The sequence below is a fragment of the Bombus pyrosoma genome, linkage group LG7 (genome assembly GCF_014825855.1).
Source record: "Bombus pyrosoma isolate SC7728 linkage group LG7, ASM1482585v1, whole genome shotgun sequence".
NCBI classification, from domain to species: Eukaryota; Metazoa; Arthropoda; class Insecta; order Hymenoptera; family Apidae; genus Bombus; species Bombus pyrosoma.
In genome coordinates this window covers 4,926,807-4,950,801 of record NC_057776.1, presented here as the reverse complement: position 1 = coordinate 4,950,801, position 23,995 = coordinate 4,926,807, and the positions used below count along the sequence as shown (strand labels likewise).

General features: G+C 33.9%; 5 protein-coding genes across 8 annotated transcripts; 3 read left to right on the top strand and 2 right to left on the bottom strand.

Moving 5' to 3' along the window:
• The first annotated feature begins 385 nt into the window (after positions 1-385).
• On the top strand, positions 386-4,426 carry LOC122569656 (U2 small nuclear ribonucleoprotein auxiliary factor 35 kDa subunit-related protein 2). 2 transcript variants are annotated; one of them, XM_043731018.1, is made up of 4 exons: positions 386-2,063; positions 2,429-2,730; positions 2,825-3,367; positions 3,495-4,426. In XM_043731018.1, the coding sequence occupies exons 1-4, from the start codon at positions 1,806-1,808 to the stop codon at positions 4,090-4,092; spliced, it is 1,701 nt and encodes a 566-aa protein (XP_043586953.1). In that variant the 5' UTR covers positions 386-1,805; the 3' UTR covers positions 4,093-4,426. The 2 variants fall into 2 exon arrangements, with proteins under 2 accessions (XP_043586953.1, XP_043586954.1); XM_043731019.1 differs by having other exon boundaries at positions 2,825-3,239; positions 3,495-3,626.
• Positions 4,427-4,578: 152 nt separating this feature from the next.
• LOC122569659 (putative serine protease K12H4.7) lies at positions 4,579-7,009 on the top strand. The gene is made up of 9 exons (XM_043731026.1): positions 4,579-5,071; positions 5,159-5,340; positions 5,431-5,663; positions 5,752-5,887; positions 5,965-6,031; positions 6,121-6,331; positions 6,417-6,549; positions 6,621-6,790; positions 6,856-7,009. The coding sequence occupies exons 1-9, from the start codon at positions 4,874-4,876 to the stop codon at positions 6,963-6,965; spliced, it is 1,440 nt and encodes a 479-aa protein (XP_043586961.1). The 5' UTR covers positions 4,579-4,873; the 3' UTR covers positions 6,966-7,009.
• Positions 7,010-7,090: 81 nt separating this feature from the next.
• On the bottom strand, positions 7,091-15,198 carry LOC122569662 (clavesin-2-like). Of its 2 annotated transcripts, XM_043731031.1 has the most exons (7): positions 12,546-15,198; positions 9,912-10,171; positions 9,629-9,788; positions 9,494-9,555; positions 8,309-8,502; positions 7,727-7,940; positions 7,091-7,576 (listed from the first exon to the last, which is right to left on the bottom strand). In XM_043731031.1, the coding sequence occupies exons 2-7, from the start codon at positions 10,084-10,086 to the stop codon at positions 7,371-7,373; spliced, it is 1,011 nt and encodes a 336-aa protein (XP_043586966.1). In that variant the 5' UTR covers positions 10,087-10,171; positions 12,546-15,198; the 3' UTR covers positions 7,091-7,370. The 2 variants fall into 2 exon arrangements, with proteins under 2 accessions (XP_043586966.1, XP_043586965.1); XM_043731030.1 differs by lacking the exon at positions 12,546-15,198 and having other exon boundaries at positions 9,912-10,367.
• A 361-nt stretch (positions 15,199-15,559) lies between these two features.
• On the bottom strand, positions 15,560-17,582 carry LOC122569660. The gene is made up of 3 exons (XM_043731028.1): positions 17,441-17,582; positions 16,899-17,149; positions 15,560-16,836 (listed from the first exon to the last, which is right to left on the bottom strand). The coding sequence occupies exons 2-3, from the start codon at positions 17,090-17,092 to the stop codon at positions 15,654-15,656; spliced, it is 1,377 nt and encodes a 458-aa protein (XP_043586963.1). The 5' UTR covers positions 17,093-17,149; positions 17,441-17,582; the 3' UTR covers positions 15,560-15,653.
• On the top strand, positions 17,535-23,923 carry LOC122569655 (protein GPR107). Of its 2 annotated transcripts, none has more exons than XM_043731016.1 (10): positions 17,535-17,726; positions 18,178-18,288; positions 18,809-18,972; positions 19,050-19,174; positions 21,155-21,387; positions 21,472-21,605; positions 21,698-21,965; positions 22,047-22,319; positions 22,397-22,569; positions 22,727-23,923. In XM_043731016.1, the coding sequence occupies exons 1-10, from the start codon at positions 17,637-17,639 to the stop codon at positions 22,887-22,889; spliced, it is 1,734 nt and encodes a 577-aa protein (XP_043586951.1). In that variant the 5' UTR covers positions 17,535-17,636; the 3' UTR covers positions 22,890-23,923. The 2 variants fall into 2 exon arrangements, with proteins under 2 accessions (XP_043586951.1, XP_043586952.1); XM_043731017.1 differs by having other exon boundaries at positions 17,536-17,726; positions 22,739-23,923.
• Positions 23,924-23,995: the final 72 nt, after the last annotated feature.

The window sequence follows — 23,995 nt, the reverse complement described above, 5'->3', positions numbered from 1 at the left end:
CTTAATTGTTTCTTTTGTAAAAATAAAACAATTGGCTGAAGCGTATTTGTCGATATCGTTCCGAAAAATACCACAGGTGGCTTTACTACTGACTGATGCGTACCATTTGTAGTTCAACGCTCTGTCAGATATAACGGTACTTCAACAGGACCGTAGCAATGAAAGCAAACCCAAACCTTAAATGGATACAATGCGAATTAACAATCGTAACAGATGATCGATTGAAATCGATTAGAAATAGAGTGATTACGAATTCAGATACGTACCAATTTGTAATTAATGATTTATCTTCAGAATGATGCAGCTTTGTCGTTTTGCATAAAGTAAATAATAGAAAAACAAATATATAACATATAAATAAAATGTATTTATTAAATTAGATAAGATTCTTATTTATTGCACTTACGTAAAAGGCTCGATTTGATTAAACGAAAGCTTAATGTATCTCCTTTGTTAATATATCTTTTTTGTATTTCTCGTACGTTTCAGGAATATATGTACAATATGTATTTTAATTCATATCAAGAATGCATGATACCAAACGTCTACGGTAAATATTAACAAGGATCGCAAAATAAAATGTAACATATAATTGTAAGGTCAACTTTTGATACAGTAAGCTGGAGAGAGAGAATTCTTTTTATTATGTTATCGAACCTTTTATTTGTCGACGAATTGAAACAACTTCTTTTACTTAAAAGTGAAACAATCAATCCGAGATATTACTTCCGATACTAATTCTGCTTGTTAAATAAAATTATACAAATTAAACGAAGATATTTTTTTATACATGTTCAGTATATCAAGCATACGCCTATATAATTTAATCTTTTCTGATTATTTACATGTAAAATACTCATTATGTACATCCGCAAAATTCCTTTTGTATATGGGTATAAGTTAAATAAAACATTTGAAGAAACGGAGTGTGTAATTCACGGTCATTCATGTTTACAAATAAATTCCACCTTTGAACCACCTTGAACGTGACCATGACATTGAAATAAAAATCCCTAAGAGAAGTGATTCCCTATGTCAGTAATAAATTTATGTTACCAAATATATACCTAATGTTTATCTTACAGTCACAATCCTATAAACAGGTCTTGACATTCATATACCAAAGTGTGGGAAAAATTGTTCAAAAATTGAATCGTGAGAACTAAACATGGAAGACAAGGTTTTCGTTCTGCGCGTGTGTAACATATTATGAATATCTCAAATAGAGACAGATATATTCTACTCATATCTATCTGTCTCGAACGAACAAAACTTTGCCGTCGTCCATATTGATTTCTCACGACTCAATTTTCGAACGGTTTCCCCTAGCGACTGTCAAGAATTATATGATCTAGTTCACCACATATCAAACTGCAATTTTTTACACATTATATGTTTAATGTTATTACAATGGTAATATAATGGCCGATATATAAACGGTGAACTATCTTCTAACGGTTCTTTCGAAATGTTCAGTTAGCTTTAGTACAAAAACAAATTATTTTTTCAGTTTCATTTATACATATCAAAAATTTTTGCGTCGCCAGTTTATCACTCAATGATGTAAAAGTATTAACAAAAATAGTGTTTTATTATATAATTTCGTACACTTTCAAAAGATAGGGATAATCCAGATCAAAGCTTCTCGTTCTAAATTTAACATGGCGGTGTGCACGTGCTGTCTGCATTTCTTCATTGAAACCGGTTGTCAAACGCATAAACAAATACGTTTCACAACCCCCAAAAATTTGTGATACTGTAATAGCACCGGAAATAACGCGAGTACAATCTCTTGTGGAAAATGCATGATAATGGAAGGAAGTCGTTCGACGAAATATAGTCACAAAAAGTGGCGTAATATAGCAAAAAGGGAACGTCGGAGACGTCTGCGTCGCAGAACGGCCGCTCAGCGAAAAGCGACCGAGGAACAGGTGAGGGCAGCACTTGAGAAAAGCGCGGAATATTTAAAATGGTTAAAACAGTGTGAAGTTGAGGACAAAGAAAAAGAAGCTCGGGAAAAAGAAGAACACGATCAACGGGAAAGATTATGGTTAGAGGAAGAGGTAAATATATAATAAAAGCGAAAAATATTATTTATGCAGTCTTAGTGAATTTCCTTTTTAAAAGTGTACATTCTATTTCTCTTATTTGGTCGTTTTGATTTATGGAATATATTAGCAAGCAATTGATTAACGAACGTATATGTTGTTATGGTCGAAATTACTTTGTTTTCGGAATCGATAGCATACGTTCGATTAATTATAAAGTTACTCGCAAGAATTTTCCACATGAGTTATAACCCTGAAAATAATATTAAAATGTGGATACCAAAGCCTGCTAGTTACTACATGGTTCCTATAAACTAAACAGTCAAGCCTTAACATTAAAATATATAGATAATACGTAACGCTATGTTTCATCTCCCTAGGTGAAAGCCCAAGAAGAATGGCAAATTTTGCAAGAGAAAAAGCAAAAAGCTCGACAGTTACAATTGGAGCAAGAGGCGAAAATCCGCCAAGAATTTGAAACGAAACAGAAGGCTATTCGCAAAAAGCAGGAGGAGGAGAGACGTAGGAGGGAAGAGGAAATTAAAAGGCGGGAACAGTTACTTAAAGAGATTGACGACTACATTGATAATGGAATCAAAACCCCGGAAGCTTTGCGTGAGGTTATCGATAGTCAACCTAGTAAAGAGCTTTGTCCGTTTTTCACAAAGACAGGTGCTTGCAGGTGAGCAAATAAAGCTTAACCTTTCAATCTTTATTACGTAAGTAGTTAAATAAAAGTATGATATCCAACAAGTCATATACGTATATGTTTGCAGATATGGTAACATTTGTTCGAGAAATCATCGCAGGGTATGTTTAAGTAAAGTCATATTAGTACCTGGTTTTTATACGCATTTTTCTCTGGAGAAGAATTCTGCGGAATACGATACTGATATTGCCCTTGAATTTGAAAACTCGGAAACACAGCAACATTTTCACGAATTTTACAAAGATGTAGTCCCGGAACTGGAATCGTTTGGAAGAATAAAAACCTTGAAATATTGTTGCAACACCGAAGTTCACTTGCGGGGCAACTTATATGTCGAATATTACACCGAAAGGGAAGCTGCTAGGGCTTTGAGGAGACTGAAAGGTCGATGGTATGCCGGCCGACAGCTTAATTGTGAATTCGTAAACCTGAAATCATGGAGGAGTGCTGTCTGTGGGATGTCGAAATGTCCCAAAGGGAAGGCATGTAATTTTTTACATACATTTAAAAATCCACATGACGAATATGATATCAAAAGTCCGCCAAGAAGGGCGAAACAATCGTGTTCGTCTGCTCAGAAAGTTACGAGCAATAGAAGAACCGAACATAGGTATTGTTTCTAAATGATAGATTATATCGTTACCATATATTATTGATATATATATATATATATATATATATATATATATATATATATATATATATATATACCCATTGTTTTGATGTCTTTTGTTTAGAAATAAATCAAAATGGAAAGATGGCAGCAACGTGGAAAATAATAAAAATTGGAGGTGGTCCGAATCCCCCAAGACCGAGATAGGTCATCGTTCAAGGAATGCTGAAACTCGCCATCATTCTGTCGAAAGTCCCTTTCGACAGAAATCGACTCGCGACAAACGACACGAACAACTCGACAGAGATAGATCTATCGATCATGAGGATTCGCCGCCGATCAAACGTCATCGAACGAGATCTAGAAAACACATAGATGAGAAAATAAGAGATGATGATGTTTCAAGCGATCGCGACTATTCTAGAAGACGCTCGAAGAAATACAAAAAAAGAACAGAAGAGGATGATGATACATCGCCGAGGCGTTCGCATAAAAGACATTTGAGAAGCAGCGATCGACATTATCGTTCGAGAAGTCATAAGTTTTCGAGTAAACATTCTAAAAGAGAAAAAGAGGATGTCGAGAAAGATAGATACAGATCGAAAAGTCATAGTGAGTCGTGTCAAGTTTCTCGGGAAAGAAAATTGAAGAGCACGTCCGGAAAGTGGAATACCGAAGAAATCGTCGACGCGATAAATCTGCCTTGCGTAAAATCTAAATGAGACAAAGAAAATTCGGAACAAATTGATTCCGAAAGTACGGGTTCCTCCGATTCTGAGGTCTCTGGCGTTGTAGAAGACAAAGATGTCGACAAATCGGAAACATCGTGGAAACTTCCTAAAAAAATATCCGACGACGAATGGGCTACGACTGATTCTGAAAACGAAATAAAGATCAAAGAGAATTGACGTAACAGACGTTGAATTTGTATAAATTTGTTCTTATCATGACTTTATTGAAAACTATATAAGGAAACCAAATATAACTTGAACAATAAGTACTTTTTTTTTTACCAAAATATATTTAATAATAAAATGTTACATATTTATCGCAATAGGTCCTTTCTATTTTCTTTTCACTCTTCAATCGTTGTTGAAAATAATCCTAAAGTTCTTTACTCTCGACTTGGAGAGTTACGTAATACAGTGCTGATTTTGTCTTCGTTTCAGAAGCCGATTTACGAAATATTCAATAAATAAGATAAATATTATTGGGATCAGTCAAGCGGTAGATATTATCTTTCTAGCACTAATATCCGTATTTACAATTTGATATTTTTTAATGTATAGAGTGTGTACCTTCCCCGGTGATTAGAGACAATATGTATCAACTTATCAGATAAATTTATTTAATTAGATATAGTATTAAGAGAATTCCGTTCTATATCTCGCCATAAAGTGTTAAAACAGCCGCAGAGAACACGTTATGTACTATTGTCTTACAGTCACATTCGTTGAACGAATGAAAATTAATAGAACTTGTCTATAGTTCCGAAAACCGAATATGATCTTCTTAAGTTTTCTCGTATTGTTATGTTTTACCTGTCGCCTCGGCCATGGCGTTGGTCTCCATGGATTTCATTTTCACGGTTTGGAAGAGCCACGTTCCTTGAGCAAATCGGCTTCTGAAAATATAACCGAAGTATGGATCCGACAACCCGTCGATCATTTCAATATCCGCGACAATCGCACTTGGTTGATGGTATGTTGCAAACGTTTAAAAACACGAAATGCGTATTTATATCTCGATCGTATTGTACATCGTATTATGCATCGTATATTTCGACAGCGTTACTATGAAAATTCAAGATATTTCAAGAAAAACGGACCGATTTTGATTATGATCGGAGGAGAATGGGCAATATCTAAAGGCTTCTTAGAGGCTGGTTTAATGTACGAGCTCGCATCCGCTTACAACGCGATCATGTACTACACCGAACATCGCTATTACGGCAAAAGTAAACCGACCGAGTAAGTTAATTTCTTCTCAAGCTCTAGTATATTTTTACTTTTGTTTGCCACAGCCTTGCCAAATTTTCTATTACTTTTCGAATTCTTTAGAGACACTAGTTCAAGAAACTTGCAATATCTAAGCGTAGATCAAGCACTGGCGGACTTGGCATATTTCATCGAAACGAGGAAAAAGGACGAGAAATTTCAGAATAGTAAAGTGATTGTTTTCGGTGGATCTTATGCTGGAAATGTAGCAACATGGGTTAGATTGAAATACCCTCATCTCGTTCAGGGTGCACTAGCTAGTAGCGCGCCAGTTCTCGCCAAAGTTGATTTCTATGGTGAAGAATAAACTCTTTTGCAATTCCATGTAATTTCTATCAATTTGAAAAAAAAATAGATAAATAGAAAAGGAAACTTCTTTTTTAGAGTATTACGAAGTCGTGACGGAATCGCTCCGTAGACACAGTCAGAAATGCGTGGACGAAGTTAAAGCTGCTTTTGACGAGGTTGAAGAGTTATTAGCCATTAAAGGAGGAGCACAGAAATTAAAAGAGTATTTCAAGTAATTATCGTTCGTAGGAAATTAACATTATTCGCCGTGTATAATATTTGTTTAAATTACACTTGAAACTGTCGTAGTTTGTGCGATGTGCCGGATGTACATTCCCTCAAGGATCTGGGTCATCTCGGCAACCTTCTAGCAGAGGTATAGTTTCTCAAAGAATACGCTGTTGCATCTCGAATAAAAGATAAATAACTGCTTCTAATCATAGTTACCAACATCTTTCTAATCAGGAATTTGCTGGCATCGTTCAATACGATAAAGTGGAGAACAATCGAACAAAAATCGCCGCTTGCTGCGAAAACATGACTGCTTCGTATCTGGGTAGTCCTCTCCAGAGATTAGCGCATCTCGTGTCGGACAAAGATAAATGTTTGAAAAATAATTACAACAAGTTTGTCAAAGTTTACAGAAATGAAATATGGGACTCGCAACCTGATATCAGTACGTTTTCTACTTGCGGCAAGTAAAAGAAGGTTTCGCGCTTGTGAATTATTTATTATTAATCTTTACATGTTGATGTTTCCAGTGAGACTATGGTACTACCAGACATGCACAGAATTCGGTTATTATCAAACAACAGACTCAAGGAAATCGGTTTTTGGAACCTTATTCCCGTTGCCTTATTTTACAGGTCTTTGTACCGACTTATACGGATACTAGTACGTGTTATAAAATGTATTGTTTGATATTTTCTCGAGAAATAGTACAGAAACTATCGTTTGTCTTACAGCTACGGTAACAGATTCTTGTATACCAGAATTGGAAGAACGAACACAATGTACGGAGGTTTACGACCAGATTTGCAAAATGTCATTTTTACTAACGGGGACGTCGATCCGTGGCATGCTCTCTCTGTTCTTCAGGACTTAAATGCATTCTCTCCCGCCATACTCATCAAAGGTATTGTTAAAATAATCGGAGATTGACGAACATCGACCAATCTAACAAATCCACATTGTCCCCAGGATCATCGCACTGTCGTGATCTGTACAGCGATTTGGATACGGATGTTGAAGATCTTATTCAAGCTAGAGCAAGAGTACGTAAAATTATTGGAACTTGGATTTCCTCTTAATCGTTTGTTATCTTGTTACTAAATAAAATATGTGTAAGAAAATATTTATTTCCAATAATATGATTTTATTTACAAATTACGAAAATGAAACGACATATAACTTATACTTTATCGAACGTAAGCCTAAGGTGTAGGGACTACAATTATTTCATTTATATATCGAACTTTAAGATTCATCGAACACAAAAGCTAGTCGCGTCGATCGAGATCGAAATTTCATTGTTGTCTCTTTTACATTTCTGAATAATATCTTAATAAGCTCTTACAGCTACAATAATCGCTAGGATAACGTATCTTGTTGTAGCTCTGATAATTCGCTACAACAAAGGTATCGATAACTTTATCCTATCGATATGGTAAATATCGTTTATATAGTTTATTATTATCAATAACATGACTTCTTAATCAATCGACTTCGAGCTTTCTGAAAGAACCCGTAATACCGTACATGGTGGAATCACTGGAACCGATATCGGAACAACCAAAGCCTTGTTTCAAGGCCGATACCGCACCTTCTCGAGCCTTCTCCGAGTATAAATCCAAACACACTCTCATCTTATCGTGGCTCAATAACGTCGGTCTCATTTCTAGCAATTCTTTCTTCCATAGTTCTGCGCAAATAAAAGTTTATTTTCTTCATTTCGCGGTGTAAGCGCGTGTCAGTTTCATTTAATTGGAGATAGTCGATTTGTACGTTAAAAGGAACATTGTTATTTAATTTGGAACACGTTTAATTTCGCAATTTATCAAATTGTACTTACCAATCATTTCTTTCATTGGCATCGTACCGCCATACTCTTTAGGTAACATACTCGTATCCATTTTATGGTTGATAGCGTCTTCTAGACTGGTGTAGATCTTGACGCGTTTTTTTATCTTTTCGGAGATCAATGACATACCAAAGTCAAGCGCGAATTTCAAAGAAGGATGTGTGTTAATCGCGTGAACTTCCTTATGCCGCATGGGTATAGTTCGCTAAAACCATCATTTCGCTGGTTTACTTTGCGAGATATTAAATTTCGGATATATTATATCATTTTGAGAATATTCTCGAAATTACGCAATATCAGAAATTCTCCTACTGTTTCGTAAGAAGTTGCGTATCGTTATGAGTAAAATGTCATCCAACTTGTTGGAGAACGCGTATTAATAATTTAGAAAAGATAAAGATAGTTGCAGCCTTCTGTCTCGCTTGAAGCTGTTGCAACTTGTTATTATTTGTGAATGAAAAACATTGCGTAAGGATATTCAACGAATGTGAGACAAACAGTCGTGAGATTTTCTACGTTCTTCGCCAAACAATTTGAAATTATGGAAAAACATAGGGTTTATAAGACTCGTACCTCGCCATTCTTCACGATGCGGACCGCCTCCTTCGGTGTAAAAAGTGTCAAATGGGGGAAACTGACACCGGCCCCATCGGCGAAATGAACGAAACCCCGTACTTGACTTTCCTCATCTTCCATCAAACACTCGTATGTTATCGCGTGAATTCTACACATGTCGGCATTGGTATACTTATGGGGATCAAAGACGCCTGAAAGTGCACGTTCCACGCAATTATAGAAAGTAAATATACATTCGTAAATATTTAAACAAACATTCGTAAGATTACGGTTACACGTTTCCGCAACTGCTTTTCAAAACCGTATAATAACAGTTGAAACGAAACGACGTGCATGCTGTCTAAAATTGCTCTGAAAGTAGAAGCGACGATTTAATAGCGGAATAAAATTGCACAGAATGACAGGTAATCAACACATCCGTTGTAATTGTTTGGGTTTGTTAAGAAGTTCGCGTGGAAACATTTGAAACGGGCAAAGATAGCTGTTATTACGCGCGTATTTTCACAAATTATCCACGTTCAAATATATAATCATGTTTCGCAATGACAATCGGCAATGCTGAAATCGACACGTTCGCCGTGTCGCCTGAACGACGCTACGGGACACACGCGGTACCCCGCGTCAGCAGCTATGTTCAGGGTACGTGCATAATATCGGATCGGATGAGTAGCGCAAACTAAAAATTGCGAAACTGTGAAAGAGTTTCACAATATTTCACATAAGGCGCGTATGAAAATTATTGTCCAGCATATAGTACAGTAGATAATGAAACTCGGCTGGGCCAATCAACGTGTTAACCCTTAACGCTCCAAGTGTGCCTTTCAAGCACCACCGATGTGCGGCGCTCTATTCTAAAAGTATTTTTGGGTCTACAAATAAAAAACAAACTTCTCAGTGAGTACTGCGAGACCTGTGAACGCAAACCCGATTTGGATCCCAATGAATGTTTTAAACAATTCCACACATTACTCAATTATAATTAATATAAATATTCTAATCCTAATTATATTACTTCTCAGATGAATAAAGATTGTTTTCAATGACTTTAATATTATTATTTACACGTCATTGTAGCATTTCAAATCTGACACTCAAAAACTTGCAAATATGATGAGAATAAGTTACCAGTCGATATTCACAATTAGAAGTCAGAGCGTTAAGAGTAAACCGACATTAATTTACCTGGTCTGGCAATTATAACACGGCGGCCTTTGGCATCGCGTCCAGGTGCAGCAAATATATATCTGGAAAAGCACAAGTTATATGATCGTTATATCAGGTCATACCACGCGTAGTTTGTAATTTGTTTAATCTCACCCCAAAGATAATAGTTCTTCCATAGTTGGTTCGGTAATGTCCAAGTTATTGAACGCGGGGTGGTAAACTTGGCGCAGCAGCAAATACCTTTCGATCGCCTCTTCCGCCATCGGAACGTTGAATTTTTTACATCTTAGGAATCTTAATAAAAATTGTGCATCTGTCGAACGAGATCGTGTGTCAGTATCATCGACGTGCGATAGTCTCGCGCGTGACTATACCTACATGTACGTATGTATGTACTAACTGCGTAAACGCTATACTCGAAAATAAAATTTCTCACCGAGGCGACAGTTTTGTATACGCGGATTCAGTTTTATCCAGTTACGTATTTGCTCAAGAGCTTGGTCTCTCGTATTTTTATCTTCTCTGAGTTCCTCCTTCGCCAGTTTCTGCGTTTCCGTCGACAGGCTGCATTCGTAGTCATCGCCCTCGGTTACCCATTCGATCGCTCCCATCTCGTAACTTTGATTTGTCTCCAACAACAGGCAGCTTTAAATTTTCGATATCGGATATTTCGATATTCGAATTTCGGTGGAAATTCTAAAAAATCATTTGTTCCTCTTTACCAACGATCCATCTATCGTCCCATTTTCTATCTTACGTTCCCCAACCGGTAAATATACCGCGATAGTTACAGGTTTGACGCGCGATATTCGAAATAAGTTTGATCGCGATCTTTGTTTTCAGTGAAACGGCATTCTTTTGCATTCACATTTTCGATCGTCGAGCGATTCGTTTGTTTAGCGGACCGCTGACACAGTTTCCTAATATCGTTCAAAGTCACGGCGTGAATGAAAGCATCGTAGTGAGAAAGAACACGCCTGAAACACTTTCTTCCGATCGCGTAACGCCACGTCTTGGGTAATTTCGTAAGAACTTAACCAATTATAAGCTAACAGCAATTTTGTGACATAACAATTTCGTCGTTTTATGATATAATGTTTGACCAAGTATGAATACCGCCAAGTATTACGTGTTCCGTGATAGCAACATGTGCCGTGTTGTGAGCGAGTGACTTGTTTCGCAATCACTTTCTCCGATTACGTAATCGACCAGCTTGTGCGCCCATCTTTGTTCTCGGATTTTGTACGACCGACTAACATCGTTAGCGTAATATCTCACTATCATCATCGTAAACAATCACTTTTGTCTGTCAGCTTTCTAACGGTCCACTCGATTCCATATTCTAAAGCGGATTATTTCTATCAAACATTTATCGTTCATCATCCTCTTACAGCCTTACGCGTAAAAGGATTCTGCTGTTATTTGATCGACATGGAGTTTGTAACGTTCGTTAGGAAACGATCGTTAGGAAACGATCGTTGGAAAACAGAACAGGTGGAATGCTATGCTTTTATTTTATTGCTTTTAGTGAATCAGCAGATTTGAAACGTGAAACTCGAATAGAAAGGGACAACACGAAGATAAGTCATCTGAATCATTTAAATCGCCACATTTTTGCCGACTATGCGTATTCAACGTCTCTTCGTTGTACTAGCTACAACGTGTTGTTCTTATTGGTTGGAAAATTTCAACAGTCAAGGCAGATTTATGGATGCAGAAGGTTTCTTTTACGTCTACGTTAACACGAACGAGCATAATACGAATGGGGTTATCGAGCAACCGGCGGAATAAACCACGTAACTATCTTCCGTGTAGAAAGTGCCACTTATCGTCTTATTATTACTCAAGTTCTTTCTCGAATATCGACTGCCGTTCACCCTATATCTAGAAATCTAAGTATTTTTGTTACAAAGCATTACGTCAGTTATGTCGACAGATCTGTCCGCGCCCTCTTCATTCTTTTTTCCCTTTATCGTTCTCTTCTTATAGTTACGTTTTTATGTTCCTCGCGACTTGAAGTACCGAAAACTAGACTTCGTATCGAACAGTACCTACGATAATATTGGGTTGGCAACTAAATGATTGCGGATTTTGTCATTAGGTGGTAATGCTATAAGAGGAGAACGATAAAGGAAAAAAAGGAAGAAGATCGCGGATTTTGTCATTACCATTAGGTGGTAACCACCTAATCACTTAGGTTGCCAACCCAATAAATTGTCAAGGATAAACAATCTGTGTAATCGAATATAGACGGAAGAATTATCAAATCGAGTAATTCTACCTTATTATACCTTAATACGCGTCAACTAAACACTGTTTCGTATATTAATTCGATTAAACGCAACATTATTGACTATTGGTTTCTGTTGATCAAGGTCAGATGACATTGAATTGCAGTAAAAAAAGAAAAGAAAAATATATCACGTTTAGATATTTACGCTTCTACACATTCAAAATCATATTAATCTGTTGTATGCGAGGCCTTGGCCTCCAAAATTCCTGACCTCTGAAAACAAGGTTAGGATACAATTACTGGTACTTAGCATTCACTTGACGTCGGTCCGATGAAGTACAACGAGAAGAACAATGTAAGTTCCTTCAGACGCGACTAAAATTTATAATAAGTTTGGTGAATTATCGTACAAACAAGGAGATCCATTTGAAGGTATCCGGAATGAGTTATTGGTATACTGTTGCTACAAGATAAACTAATGTGACGAAAGAAATTGATATATTTGGGGAGATAGTAAAATTGTGATAAACTAATAGAGTCTCTAATTTTCTAGAATTTAAAAACCAAGTCGATCGTATTAAAATGTTCCTTAAGAAGTTAATATAATATGAAATTTAAGCAATACGTGATAATACGATTGATACAATTTGTTTAAAGATTTTTATTTTCAAGAACTGTTAACTTCTCAATGATATGATTCTGACTTTAGCCAATAGCACACGTTACTCAACTTTTCAACATTATTTCAAATTTGGATTCTTACTAAATAAATCCTTGCGTCTCCAAACGAAATTTTATTAATAACTTATAGAATTAATGGAAAACCATGTAACATACCCGAGTTGTAGTTGCACAGGTGAACACTTGGAGGAGACTGTTTCCTCTTGGCTTGCGACCGCTCTTTTATAATTTCCACTTGCACCTTTCTTCTACCTCCGCCTTCGGTACTCACGCGGTAGCTTATGGGCCTTATGGCTTATGCCAGCAGACTCAAGGCAAAGGAATAAAGTCCCTTTCAGGGACGAATCTCGCCTTTTTTAAATACCTTTCTTAGTTAAATCGATCGAATAAATTGCCTAACGAAAGATACGTAAAAAACTGTTCCGTCACTTTGCAGCAAACCATCGAATACCATGGTTCACCTAATTGCTCGTCTTTTATAGGTAAGATCGTCGGTTGATATCATCGTTCACTTAAACTTAAACGATGCACTGTAGTAGTACATTTCGTAACGACTTTTTCTTTTTTTTTCTCTACTATCTTACTTTTCTACGATTCTTACAAAACGTCCCGAAAATCGTGGCTCCATATAGAAATGAAAGTTCTATATATTCTCCCTTACAGTTCGCATTTTAAATTTAGTAATTCATCAAATTCATAATTATACTACAAGTCTACGGTCAATATAAATACATAGGTTAAAGGAAATTAGTTAATTGGAAATTTAAATAATTCTTATCTTTCGTTGCTCTTAAATCTAACTGGATAATCAATAATTTAACATTATTAAAGCAAACGAGCGATGACATCGTGTAATATTTCGAACAAAAATTATATTATTAATCGGTAATATTCTTCAAATTTATTAAAAATATATAATCATATCTTATTTTCTAATCAATCAGTATATTCCAGGTAACTGTTTCTATCTTACATCACCGATCTACGTAACAAATAATTAGGAAATTTCTTTTTTTCCTACTCTTAATCTCGAATAAGTCTTACAGTTACGCATCGAGATTTATTATATATATATTTTCAAAAAACAAGGATATCAGATTACGAATTATATTGGACGCTATACTACGTTAGTATTACGTACTGACAATTAACAAACGCTACACTTGTCAATTTTATTTTGCCATTTTATTGTCTTGTCGATATTATCACTAATAATTATACTCAAACTTGAGAAAGCCAATTTACAATACTAAAAAATTCTTAAATATGTAGATATTCCTATAGCAATTAGCAAAGATGAAAATATATTGGAAATGTATAGCGAGTTACATGGATTGTTATGGTTTTGCATAACGCTAGCGATCGTACTGACATAAGCGTACGTAATAGTTGTTTCGATGCTGTTTATTTACCAAGCTATGACATGCAATGGTTCGAGCACTTACTATCAGGAAGTGAAATGTGATCATACGTGAAGAAGCGTTCTGATATAGAAAATGTAGCGCAGGCATAACATCTTATGGGATATCGTGTCACGTAAAGTGTAAAATACCCATCTTGGAGAAAAAATCCAACGTTTTGTTGTGCTCTTCGCGATTTAGGATAAGTTTAAGCATTATATCACAAACGATATAACAGACGTAAACATATTACGTAATTTCATAAGAAAAGCGTAAAGAATACCCAACGTGCCACGTTGTGCAGAATAAAATACGTACATTGTAAAAAGTAATAACTAGACTGACGCACATCGAATTTTCATTCTCTAATTACCTCTGTATGAATTATTATTAAACATTTTATTTTTACACTTTCGTGATACACTTACATCAACATTACATTATCTCAGAAAGACATGAATTCGCGTTATCTATCGTATATTAAGATTTAAGCAATAATTGAACGGTATTATCCGCAACGTCAAGTTATGAAAAAAATAAACAATATTTTATATCATACTACGTACAATATATGTAATGTACAACAAATTTCTACAAAATAAAACATCTATACGTATCGTTGGCGTTCTTAATCGATAATGAATGAAAAATGGAATGAATAAAGCAGATTAAGTACAAAGGATTACAATAATAATTATATTGAATATATATTTTTTAAATCACAAATTCTCATCTTATTAACACGTATTATTTTCGTCTTCTTATTTTTAATGTTAGTTTCTTTTTGGCAATGGTTGTGGCAGAGGGATAAACAATTTTTTTAATGAAGCAAGGGAGGAAAAAGTGTAAAAAAGAAATGCAATGAACAAAATCAAGATTAGTGTAATATTTAAATAAAATAAATAACAGTACTAACTAGCAGTTTAAACTGTGTAAACTTAATGTTTTTGTTGAATGTATTTTGAAAACTAAGCCATGTATATGTGTAATAAAAAGTGATTAGGATTATCCTAATGAAGAATATAATAAAAATGTTACTATCCAAATTTACCATACTTACAATTCATTTCAAGTTGATTTGAATTTATGGGAATTTATAGTGATACGATAACGTTAGTTTTCGAATAGAAAGAAGATAGATTATGATGTTTTAATTGTTTATGTATAAGGTTTACGTTTATTTTCATATAACGAAAAACTATTGTCGACATAAACTTTAAGTAATTCTTCCGCGAGAGGATTGAGGCAATCGAGGGTATTTACTATGACTTATTATTTACGAATGTATGAAGTATTAAAAAATGTTATAATAACATATAATAATAAAAATGACAGTTTATTAAAAGACTAAAATGTTTGAATTTGCCTCTGCTTTTCAAATAAAATTGTTTTTATAACATACGTATATTTATGCTATAATTTATAATATTATAGTTACGTTGACGATCTTTTATTATATTATTTTAATTGTTGATTTAACATATTTGTATTTAGTGTATCAAAATAATTATTTTTTATGCAATTCGTATAATATTTCCTTTTTCCAATCAACCATTATAGGTGTGATAATGTTACACTTTGTATAAAATACTAGCGAAAATAGTTGACATAAATATCACTGGTCATATAATAATTAGTTTAAAAAGGTTAATATCTCAATAACATCTGTAATACTTAAGACTAAATCCAAGATCATATTGAAATCTATAATAAGCTTTTAAGATATTATAATTTTGTACATTTATTTTTTCTGAGTAATTAACATAATTATTATTTTAGTAATTATTATTTTAGTCTTGAAAATTTTCTATATTTTAAAAAAAAGGAACATATATGTAAAGATAAATAAATTATTACATTAAATTTAGTGTCTACCAACAACTTGTACTTTAGCATATGCCCCTTTGCAGCCACTGCCAAAAAGTAATAAATTTTGTTTGACTTCATTTACTTGATCCAATGTAAGTGTCAAACCACTGTTTGTTGCCGCCTCAACTATGCACATTTGTAATGCTTCTTCGTTTAAAGGCTCATAAGGAACAATTAAACTATCAATCTTTTTATGGATCAGTGCTTCGTGAATCGCATTTATGCTTTGTGTTAAATCTATTTTTCGTTCTAGATTACTGTTCACTTCTTCTATGTTGAAAATTGCTATTACGGTGACACATTTAGGTTTTGTTTGATTTAATACATTTATTATATTAGAAAAAATATCTAAATTTTGCATTTTTAAATTTTCCAGTATAATTAATTGATACAAATCAAGTGAACTTGACAAGTATGCGTCAGTATGATGGTTCAACAATATATCATATATAAAAATTTTCTCTTTCAGAGGAAAATGTTTGGCTATGATTTGAGCAGTGTAAGATTTTCCAACACCTGTTCCACCTATAAGACATAAAACTTTTAAATAGAAAATATCCTGATTTAAATGAGTTGTAATTTGTGACACTGCATTTCTTTGTCCATTTATCTTTTGCTGTAATTCTTGAGTAGCATTTAAGAAAAATGTTTCACGATTACAAACTGTAGGTATATTCAAATTTAAAAACATTGCAAGTATTACTGTAATTATTGGTAATATGCACAAAGTTAAACAACTACAGTAACACATATTTATCTTCTTTTTTGGAGAAATTTTGTTTTTTAACACTAGTGGCCTAAATTTATTTTTTATGTCCTGATATGTCTTTTTATTTATAATTCTTGTAACACTGTTTGGTTTAATATCAGCAGTTGTTTTCTCACAATTTCTCAGCTGTACAGAAGGAGAATGATCTTGATTTATTGTATTTGCATTTTCTGTCGGGCAATGCAATGAAAATCGGGATTCATTTGTAGGATTTACATTTTCAACTTCATCGGATAGTATCTCATTTAATGGTTTGTTTGGTATAAATTTTGGTGCTTGTAATATATTGCTATTTTTGGAGAATTGTCTATTAAGAGATGTAAACGAATCAAAATAAGGTTCTGTTATCATCTGATACTCGTTAAAAGTTTTATTGTCGGTTCGCTCAATTTCCGACGTTTCCACTGGTCTGAAATTAAGAAAATAATTATTCATATTACTTTGTCATCAAATCTACACAATAATATCTACCTTGCAGTCACATGTTCATTAAAAATGTGGTCGCAACTATATTGTCTAATGAAGTTAGGCTGAGTTTCAGATTGATACATCTGTTTTATGGAGATTCGTTGAGAAGATGGTGTTTGCGAATAATTAACATCTTCTGTTATTTTCCAATCAGTGTCCGAATCTAATAATCTTAATGATGCAAAATGTTTTTCCATACCAATACTTATAACTCAAATCACGCTATACAATATCATTGGCAAATGAAACATAACCTGAAATTCAAAACATTTCCGTTAAAGGAACGTAAACAAATTAATACAATTTATGTATTATACTACGATTTTGAGATTGTCTATTTTGTCGATAATCTTAAATCGTTGTTAATCATTATTTTAAAAACAAATTACATGGAAATTATAAACGTTGATAAACTTATATTTGTTATAGATTACATTACTAAGAAAGAAAATAATTTATTTGAGTTTAAGTGATATAAACGACATATATATACATATATTCATATGTATATTATGTTTGTTATAGTAATAAAACAATAATCTTACTTCTTCTTTAAAGATACATAAAGAAGCTTTAAAAAATCGCGCGTAATTCAATTCATCCGTTCCGTCTATCACGTTGATATTCCTACTGTTCCAGCTCAGTTTCTGCTCGTGTATCGATGACCGCAGGTCGTGTGTTGCAGATATGATTATTTTGTATTTTCGTGATGTGACATTTTTTTGGTGAAAAGCAGCAAAGATGCAATCGACGCAACTAGTGATACGATGTTTTTGGGCCGTGTCAATATTCGTATTAGCAGCGGGTAGAATTCACAAACTCGAAATACGGGTTAGTTCAAGGAATCTTCAGCTATAACGCGTGTAGTGTATATCTGTATATCTACCCATTATTTTATTAGAATTCCTTTGCTACGTCAATCGCATTTCAACCTGCCACTAAAATTAACTTTGTTATTCGGTTTACACATATTAAGTGGTAATCACATTAAACTGAGATAAAATAAATTAATTATGTAAACGAACGATATATTACATACGATAATATCGTACCGACATTTACGTTCAAAGTTACGATTATCTAAATGGTTGCAAACATAGTAAACGATATAAAAGATTCCTACAAAGACTTTATTAAGAAGTTGCAGCATATAGGTTATAACCAGTTGTGTTAATTGTATAAATTATTGTCTTTAGAGAACACTTTCCTTTTGTCGATTAGTCATAGGTTATGGAATTTTGTTATGCTTATACATATGTACTTGTAATATTGTATGTTACAGAAAGACGTACGGCGATACATTGCGTTAAGTACCTTTGGTTTCTACAAAGGAGGTACTCTCGATGTAAATTTAACAAATTTCAAAGCTGACCCATTTGACGAGAATGCCGTGGTAAGTAATCGCAATGTGAATATATTCACGCGTCATTCATTCACAAACACCTGTTTCCATTTCCGTCATTCTCATTGCTACACTGTCGTCAGTGCTTTATTCACAACGGAGAATGCTTCGCATGTAACTGTCAATAAAAATGCGCACATGTGTGATACGCACTTCATCTAATCAATCAGTTGGTGCGTCCCGATATATGGTATAGGGTCATATCGGCTAATTCGTTAAATGTTAGGTTGTCGTCGCATAACATTTAAATGCATATCCATAATCAGACAGCAAAATGTGAACGTTCGTAATATGTACATTTTTTCATAAATATTTTATTAAACCCGACAAACTCAAGTTGACTCATCCTGGGCAATGTTCATGTTCAAGGGCACAATACTGCAGCGCTTATTAACGTGTTTTCAGTCTGTTTTATAAAGGTTATCATTTCTAATTACAAAATGTTTCTTCGAAAAACTCCAAAACCTGCTTTTCCTCTTATAATCGTGTACTCTATACTTTTATGGTTTAGTTTGGATTCAGTTTGGATCGTACCCTAAGCGATGCGATGAATCCATATTTAGACAGTCACCAGGAAGGATGTGTACTCCAAGACATTTCGAGTGTCAAGCCCGATTTCGATCAAAGAAATGACAGCGCCGTAATATATTTCACAATGGACCTCAAGAACAACTTGTAAGTATCGATACTTTACATTTGTTTCGGAAATTCGATAACATGAGTATAAATGAGTATGAGAAAACGTGTTTTAGGTTGAAGATAAACTGTAGTCGAAACGTACACATCGCACATATTTACAAAGATTTCAGCAACGTGTTTCTAATTCGGGAAAGGAGAGATTCTTTTCCACCCAGGTTCAGCGATAACGTCCTTCCGGGTGAGTTGAAATTTTCCAATTATTTTAATTTTATCGATTAATTTATAATAGAATTTTATTGCAATAAACACTGCTTTTACAACCGCTGTAACCGTTGCAGCCGTTAATCCAGTATTTTGTCAAACAAAACTCTAAGATATTATATTTGAATTGAAAACAGAATGTCAAGTTATATTTAACTATGTTATAAGAATATTTAAAATAACATTGTAGTTAAAAGTTCAAGTTCTTGGAACTGCTCCTCTTATCAAACAAATCTTCCTTTCTTCGGTTTCGGAAAGTTAACAAAATTTCGTTGATTTCTTGAAGAAACTTTTATTTTTTACTTCTCTTCGGAAAAGAGGTGCATTGTTATAAAAAATGAACAGTGTTCAAAAGTGGATAAATGGATTTAATATGTCGATCTTGTAGTACACTGTTATTTTTGGCAAGCATCCAAACGTAAGTATGTATGTTTATAGTAGTTGCGGGAAAGATTCCATTGAATGGATGAAGTATTACTTCGTAGTACGTGACAATTTTCGCAAATTTCATATTGCAATCTACTAATTTGCGTTTTGTTTTCTTATCCGATCGATAAAATATTTGTGTTTAATTTTAATTATGAATCTCACATAATTATCTGAAGATTTTAATTTTACAATAAGTATGACAATTCCTTTTATTATTCATTTAAAGATATTCAATTAAAAAATCGTTACATATTAATGAAAGGAAGGATTTAAATTTCTGAATAATCTTAAACAACGTCAATCTACGAGCTTAAATAGTATATTATTTTTGTCACAAGTTATTTTTGACACAGTTTGCTACTAATATTAGGAACTTGATTCAATCGTAACGCAGACTAACAGGTGGAAAGTAACAAGTTGGCATGAATTGCATTGATCGCGACCTTAAAATATGTATGTATATATGTATGTAACATTTCTTGTACAAAGAAATTTTTATTGATGTATACGATATATATATATATATATATATTTCGTGTGTATCGCATAATTTTATTTATACTGTAGATTGTAGTTGTAACAATCATAAGAACCTACATTATTGCGGTAATTTATGCCATTAATTGCTATGTTTTTTATTCTTGTTATTTGAATTTTTGTTATATTGTTTGCATATATGTACGCATACATTCTCTTGATACCAGCATGAGTTCACTCTACATTTTAGCCCGCTAGATCATTCGCTCCTCTGTATACGCATTTGCTCATATCGCATACTATATATGTATGTATTGTATGTGTACATATATACCCAACTAACGGTAAGATGGCACTACGAATCATCAGATATTTTCATTCAGTTGTACTGATACATGTTTAACATTGGGCTTGCGTATCTATCTTGTCTGACACTTAACATGTTTAATTGGTTGTTCGAATTGATTCTACGAATTGATCGCTCGATGACGATAGCGAAATATGACAGTACTTTGTAACGTTTCAATGTTAGATTGATTTCGATCTTAACCAGAGACTTCCGTTTCTTACTCGTTATAAGAATTGATAAATAAAAATTTAGATACGAAATTTGAACTTGCATTGCTATCGATAGCGGAAATAACAACAAAGATGTTTCCTTCATACGAAACTTTTCTGTAGTAACTTAGTTTCGCATGGTCGTAGAACTAAAAACGAATGTGATCGATATGTTATGGAATGTGGACCTGAAGCGACATCGGTGATCGAACACCACTCAGATGAGAGTCGCTATAATTAACGTGACTCGTCCTCAATGTTATAAATACCTCGAAACTCAAGTATTTTTGAGGGTTTGGTTAGGTAACTGTCTTCTAGAGTATTACATTTCATGCCAATAATATTTCAACTGGATTATACCAAACTTATGACCAATATTTAATTAAACCATTTTAATGGATTTCCAAATAAAATAACAATTTCTTTCATATATTCTTCCTTCTGGTAGTCTCTGAAACTATTACGTATCACTTATAGCGTAATTTTTCCACAGGTAACGAAAGAACTAATATCGAAGATGAATCTGAGACGGGGTCAGACGGTAACGTTTGTTCTGGTCAAACGACCCCGTTTGCGATGACCGTACAGACCGTGAAAGGAGAAAAGTATTACAATACAAGTTTTTCTATGTATATTGCCAGTGCGGAAGAAGAAGGTCTCTATAATCTTTATTTCCATAATTGTCCAAATTATAAATATGATTCCCAGGTAGCATTGGATTTCACGGTAAGAATTTGTTTCTTTCTTTTTTTGTAGCAATCTTAATTTACTGAATCTGACGTTGTGATAAATACGATGTATAATTTACAGATACAAATATCGGAAATTAACAATGGAAATTTCCTCAGTGCAGGTGAAATGCCTTTACCAGCTCTATATTTCATGATGGCACTTTTATTCTTTCTGTCAGGTTGTTTCTGGGTATTTATTCTTAAGAAGAGCAAGTAAGAGTTTCGTTTACATTTGTACAGCAGAGGTTCACCAATATGACGATGTCCTTCTCTTCTTCGAAATTCATGGATGTTTTTTTTTTTAGGCACCCTGTTTTTAAGATTCATTACTTAATGGCGGTTTTGGTGTACCTGAAATCCATGTCATTACTCTTCCATGGGATTAATTATCATTTTATTCAAACAAAAGGGGAGCATGTTGCTGCTTGGGCAATTCTATATTATATCACACATTTATTGAAAGGAGCTGTACTTTTTATCACCATTGTATTAATTGGCACTGGGTGGACATTTATTAAACACATTTTAGCTGATAAAGATAAGAAACTCTTTATGATAGCAATACCGTTACAGGTTAGTATTTTTATACGAGACACAGGGAGAAAAAGAGAATCGATATATGTAGATACATTGTGACATATTGTCATCTGTCAGGTATTGGCAAACGTGGCAGAAATAATAATCGAAGAAAGCGAAGAAGGAGATATCGAGTATAAAACGTGGCGAGATGTTTTTATTCTCGTGGACTTGCTTTGTTGCGGTGCTATTATATTTCCAGTAGTTTGGAGTATTAAGCACGTAGAGGAAGCTGCACACATAGATGGCAAAGCAGCTGTCAACTTACGCAAGCTCAAGCTTTTTAAGCATTTCTATATTATGATATTTTCTTACATTTACTTTACCAGAATCATAGTGTACTTACTTAAGGTATAGCTTTCATTACATTACACTATTTTGACCACTTTCTACAAAAGGGATTTCATTTCTGTTGTTCTATTTTATAGATTACAGTACCTTTCCAATACGAATGGTTAGATGAAATGTTCCGAGAAATGTCTACATACATCTTTTTTGTTCTTACCGGGTATAAGTTCCGAGCAGCATCTGCGAATCCGTATTTTACATTAACTAACGATGAAACGGCTCAGGCTGACGAGGATGACGAGATGGATGTCGTGTAAGTATTCACGTATTTGATATTTTTCTCCTACTTATGAAAAATTTTACCGTCATATCAAAGAAGGTATTTTCATTCGTTATTTTCAAATATTTTTAGCAGCTTTTACTCTATTAACTATTTTATACTTTGGCCAGTTCTAATGTGACGATCTCAGTCTTTTTTCCAGTGTTTCCGGAGGTAGCGGTATCACCGAGGGTCTCAGTAAAGTGAGCAAGGTGCCAAAAGTGTTGAGGCCCATTACTTCGGATGTTCCATCCACTCAGGAAGAAAGAGACTGTTTGTTTAATAAGACAGAACCTTCTCACGACTATGACTGAACTATCTACGATGTAGGAGTTGGTCGTAATGCAACGATGATTCAGTATGAACGAACGTAAAAAAACTAGTTTTCTGTCGTGTGATACTTCAAAGGAGTGCCAGCAGTCAACAATAACACTTATCGTGAACATTTGAAAGCTGTCGAACGAAAACAAAAATATGTAGTTAAAGGTAGCATCGATCCTATTGTTTGTTCCATATATTTTTTTGTATAGCAGAAAAACCGATATTTTATTTATCAAATGATTACACATTTTATTCCTCTTTGTCCTAGACTTGCAGAACATATTTTTAATTCATTTTAATTTGGATTTAATGTTACCCGAGAATCTTTGGGTTCAACAGTTAACGAAAAATTTTCTCTTATTCGTCTTTTTTATTTATTTAACACGCAATAGAATTTGTTGCGCGTATACGCAAGTATATACATTATCTGTTTTCCAATACGTAACTTCGAATCGGAGTTTAAAATTTAACGTAATTTACAAATACTGGTAGAGAAGTATTATAGATATTGGACAGAGCTAATCTAGGTGGTTTTAAAAGTTTAATGTTTTCGATACGCGATATAATGTGATTATACGTTTAGAATCATACTTGAATGCAAGCTCAATGAGAGTAAATTCGTGTTTTGATATGCGTCTTGTTGTAGCTGATTTTTCTTAGGCATTTAGCAAAACGGGAAACATTTCCATTTGTTTCTCACAATAAACTTAGTTTTCTTCGAAAGAAGGAGTCGCGCTTCGGCGCTTTAGCAATCTTGTGATAATTGATGCATCAAACTCGGTGTATCATGATCCATTTTTGTAAAGCACTTGATAACCTTTTATATAGAAATAATAATTGTGTCAAAAAAAATATCATATGTTTTAAAACATCTATTGTGTCCCATTACGAAATACTGTGGTTATTATTACTATTCTCCGTATTGTATATTATAGTTATGTCTGTTACTATTAGTACTTTATTATATGTAACAAAAGGGACACGCAAGAAACGAGGTTTGAGAAATAAAATGGATATTTTTATGAAATGTCTCGTTTCTCTTGATACTATTACATTTTTCCCTATTATTGTGCAATGGTTTAATTTAAATGGTATTTTT

What these genes read in the sequence shown, in the direction of transcription:
- LOC122569655 (XM_043731016.1), top strand. Translation starts at nt 17,637, where the DNA reads ATGCAATCGACGCAACTAGTGATACGATGTTTTTGGGCCGTGTCAATA. An exon ending in TTCACAAACTCGAAATACGG is followed by an intron (nt 17,727 to 18,177) that starts GTTAGTTCAAGG and finishes TGTATGTTACAG; the next exon opens with AAAGACGTACGGCGATACAT. An exon ending in TTTATTCTTAAGAAGAGCAA is followed by an intron (nt 21,606 to 21,697) that starts GTAAGAGTTTCG and finishes TTTTTTTTTTAG; the next exon opens with GCACCCTGTTTTTAAGATTC.
- LOC122569662 (XM_043731031.1), bottom strand. Translation starts at nt 10,086, where the DNA reads ATGGGAGCGATCGAATGGGTAACCGAGGGCGATGACTACGAATGCAGC. An exon ending in TGTTATAATTGCCAGACCAG is followed by an intron (nt 8,503 to 9,493) that starts GTAAATTAATGT and finishes GTGCACTTTCAG; the next exon opens with GCGTCTTTGATCCCCATAAG. An exon ending in GCCAATGAAAGAAATGATTG is followed by an intron (nt 7,577 to 7,726) that starts GTAAGTACAATT and finishes TTATTTGCGCAG; the next exon opens with AACTATGGAAGAAAGAATTG.
- LOC122569660 (XM_043731028.1), bottom strand. Translation starts at nt 17,092, where the DNA reads ATGGAAAAACATTTTGCATCATTAAGATTATTAGATTCGGACACTGAT. An exon ending in AATGAACATGTGACTGCAAG is followed by an intron (nt 16,837 to 16,898) that starts GTAGATATTATT and finishes TCTTAATTTCAG; the next exon opens with ACCAGTGGAAACGTCGGAAA.
- LOC122569659 (XM_043731026.1), top strand. Translation starts at nt 4,874, where the DNA reads ATGATCTTCTTAAGTTTTCTCGTATTGTTATGTTTTACCTGTCGCCTC. An exon ending in TCGGCAACCTTCTAGCAGAG is followed by an intron (nt 6,032 to 6,120) that starts GTATAGTTTCTC and finishes CTTTCTAATCAG; the next exon opens with GAATTTGCTGGCATCGTTCA. An exon ending in GGACTCGCAACCTGATATCA is followed by an intron (nt 6,332 to 6,416) that starts GTACGTTTTCTA and finishes TGATGTTTCCAG; the next exon opens with TGAGACTATGGTACTACCAG.
- LOC122569656 (XM_043731018.1), top strand. Translation starts at nt 1,806, where the DNA reads ATGATAATGGAAGGAAGTCGTTCGACGAAATATAGTCACAAAAAGTGG. An exon ending in GATTATGGTTAGAGGAAGAG is followed by an intron (nt 2,064 to 2,428) that starts GTAAATATATAA and finishes TCATCTCCCTAG; the next exon opens with GTGAAAGCCCAAGAAGAATG. An exon ending in AATAGAAGAACCGAACATAG is followed by an intron (nt 3,368 to 3,494) that starts GTATTGTTTCTA and finishes TCTTTTGTTTAG; the next exon opens with AAATAAATCAAAATGGAAAG.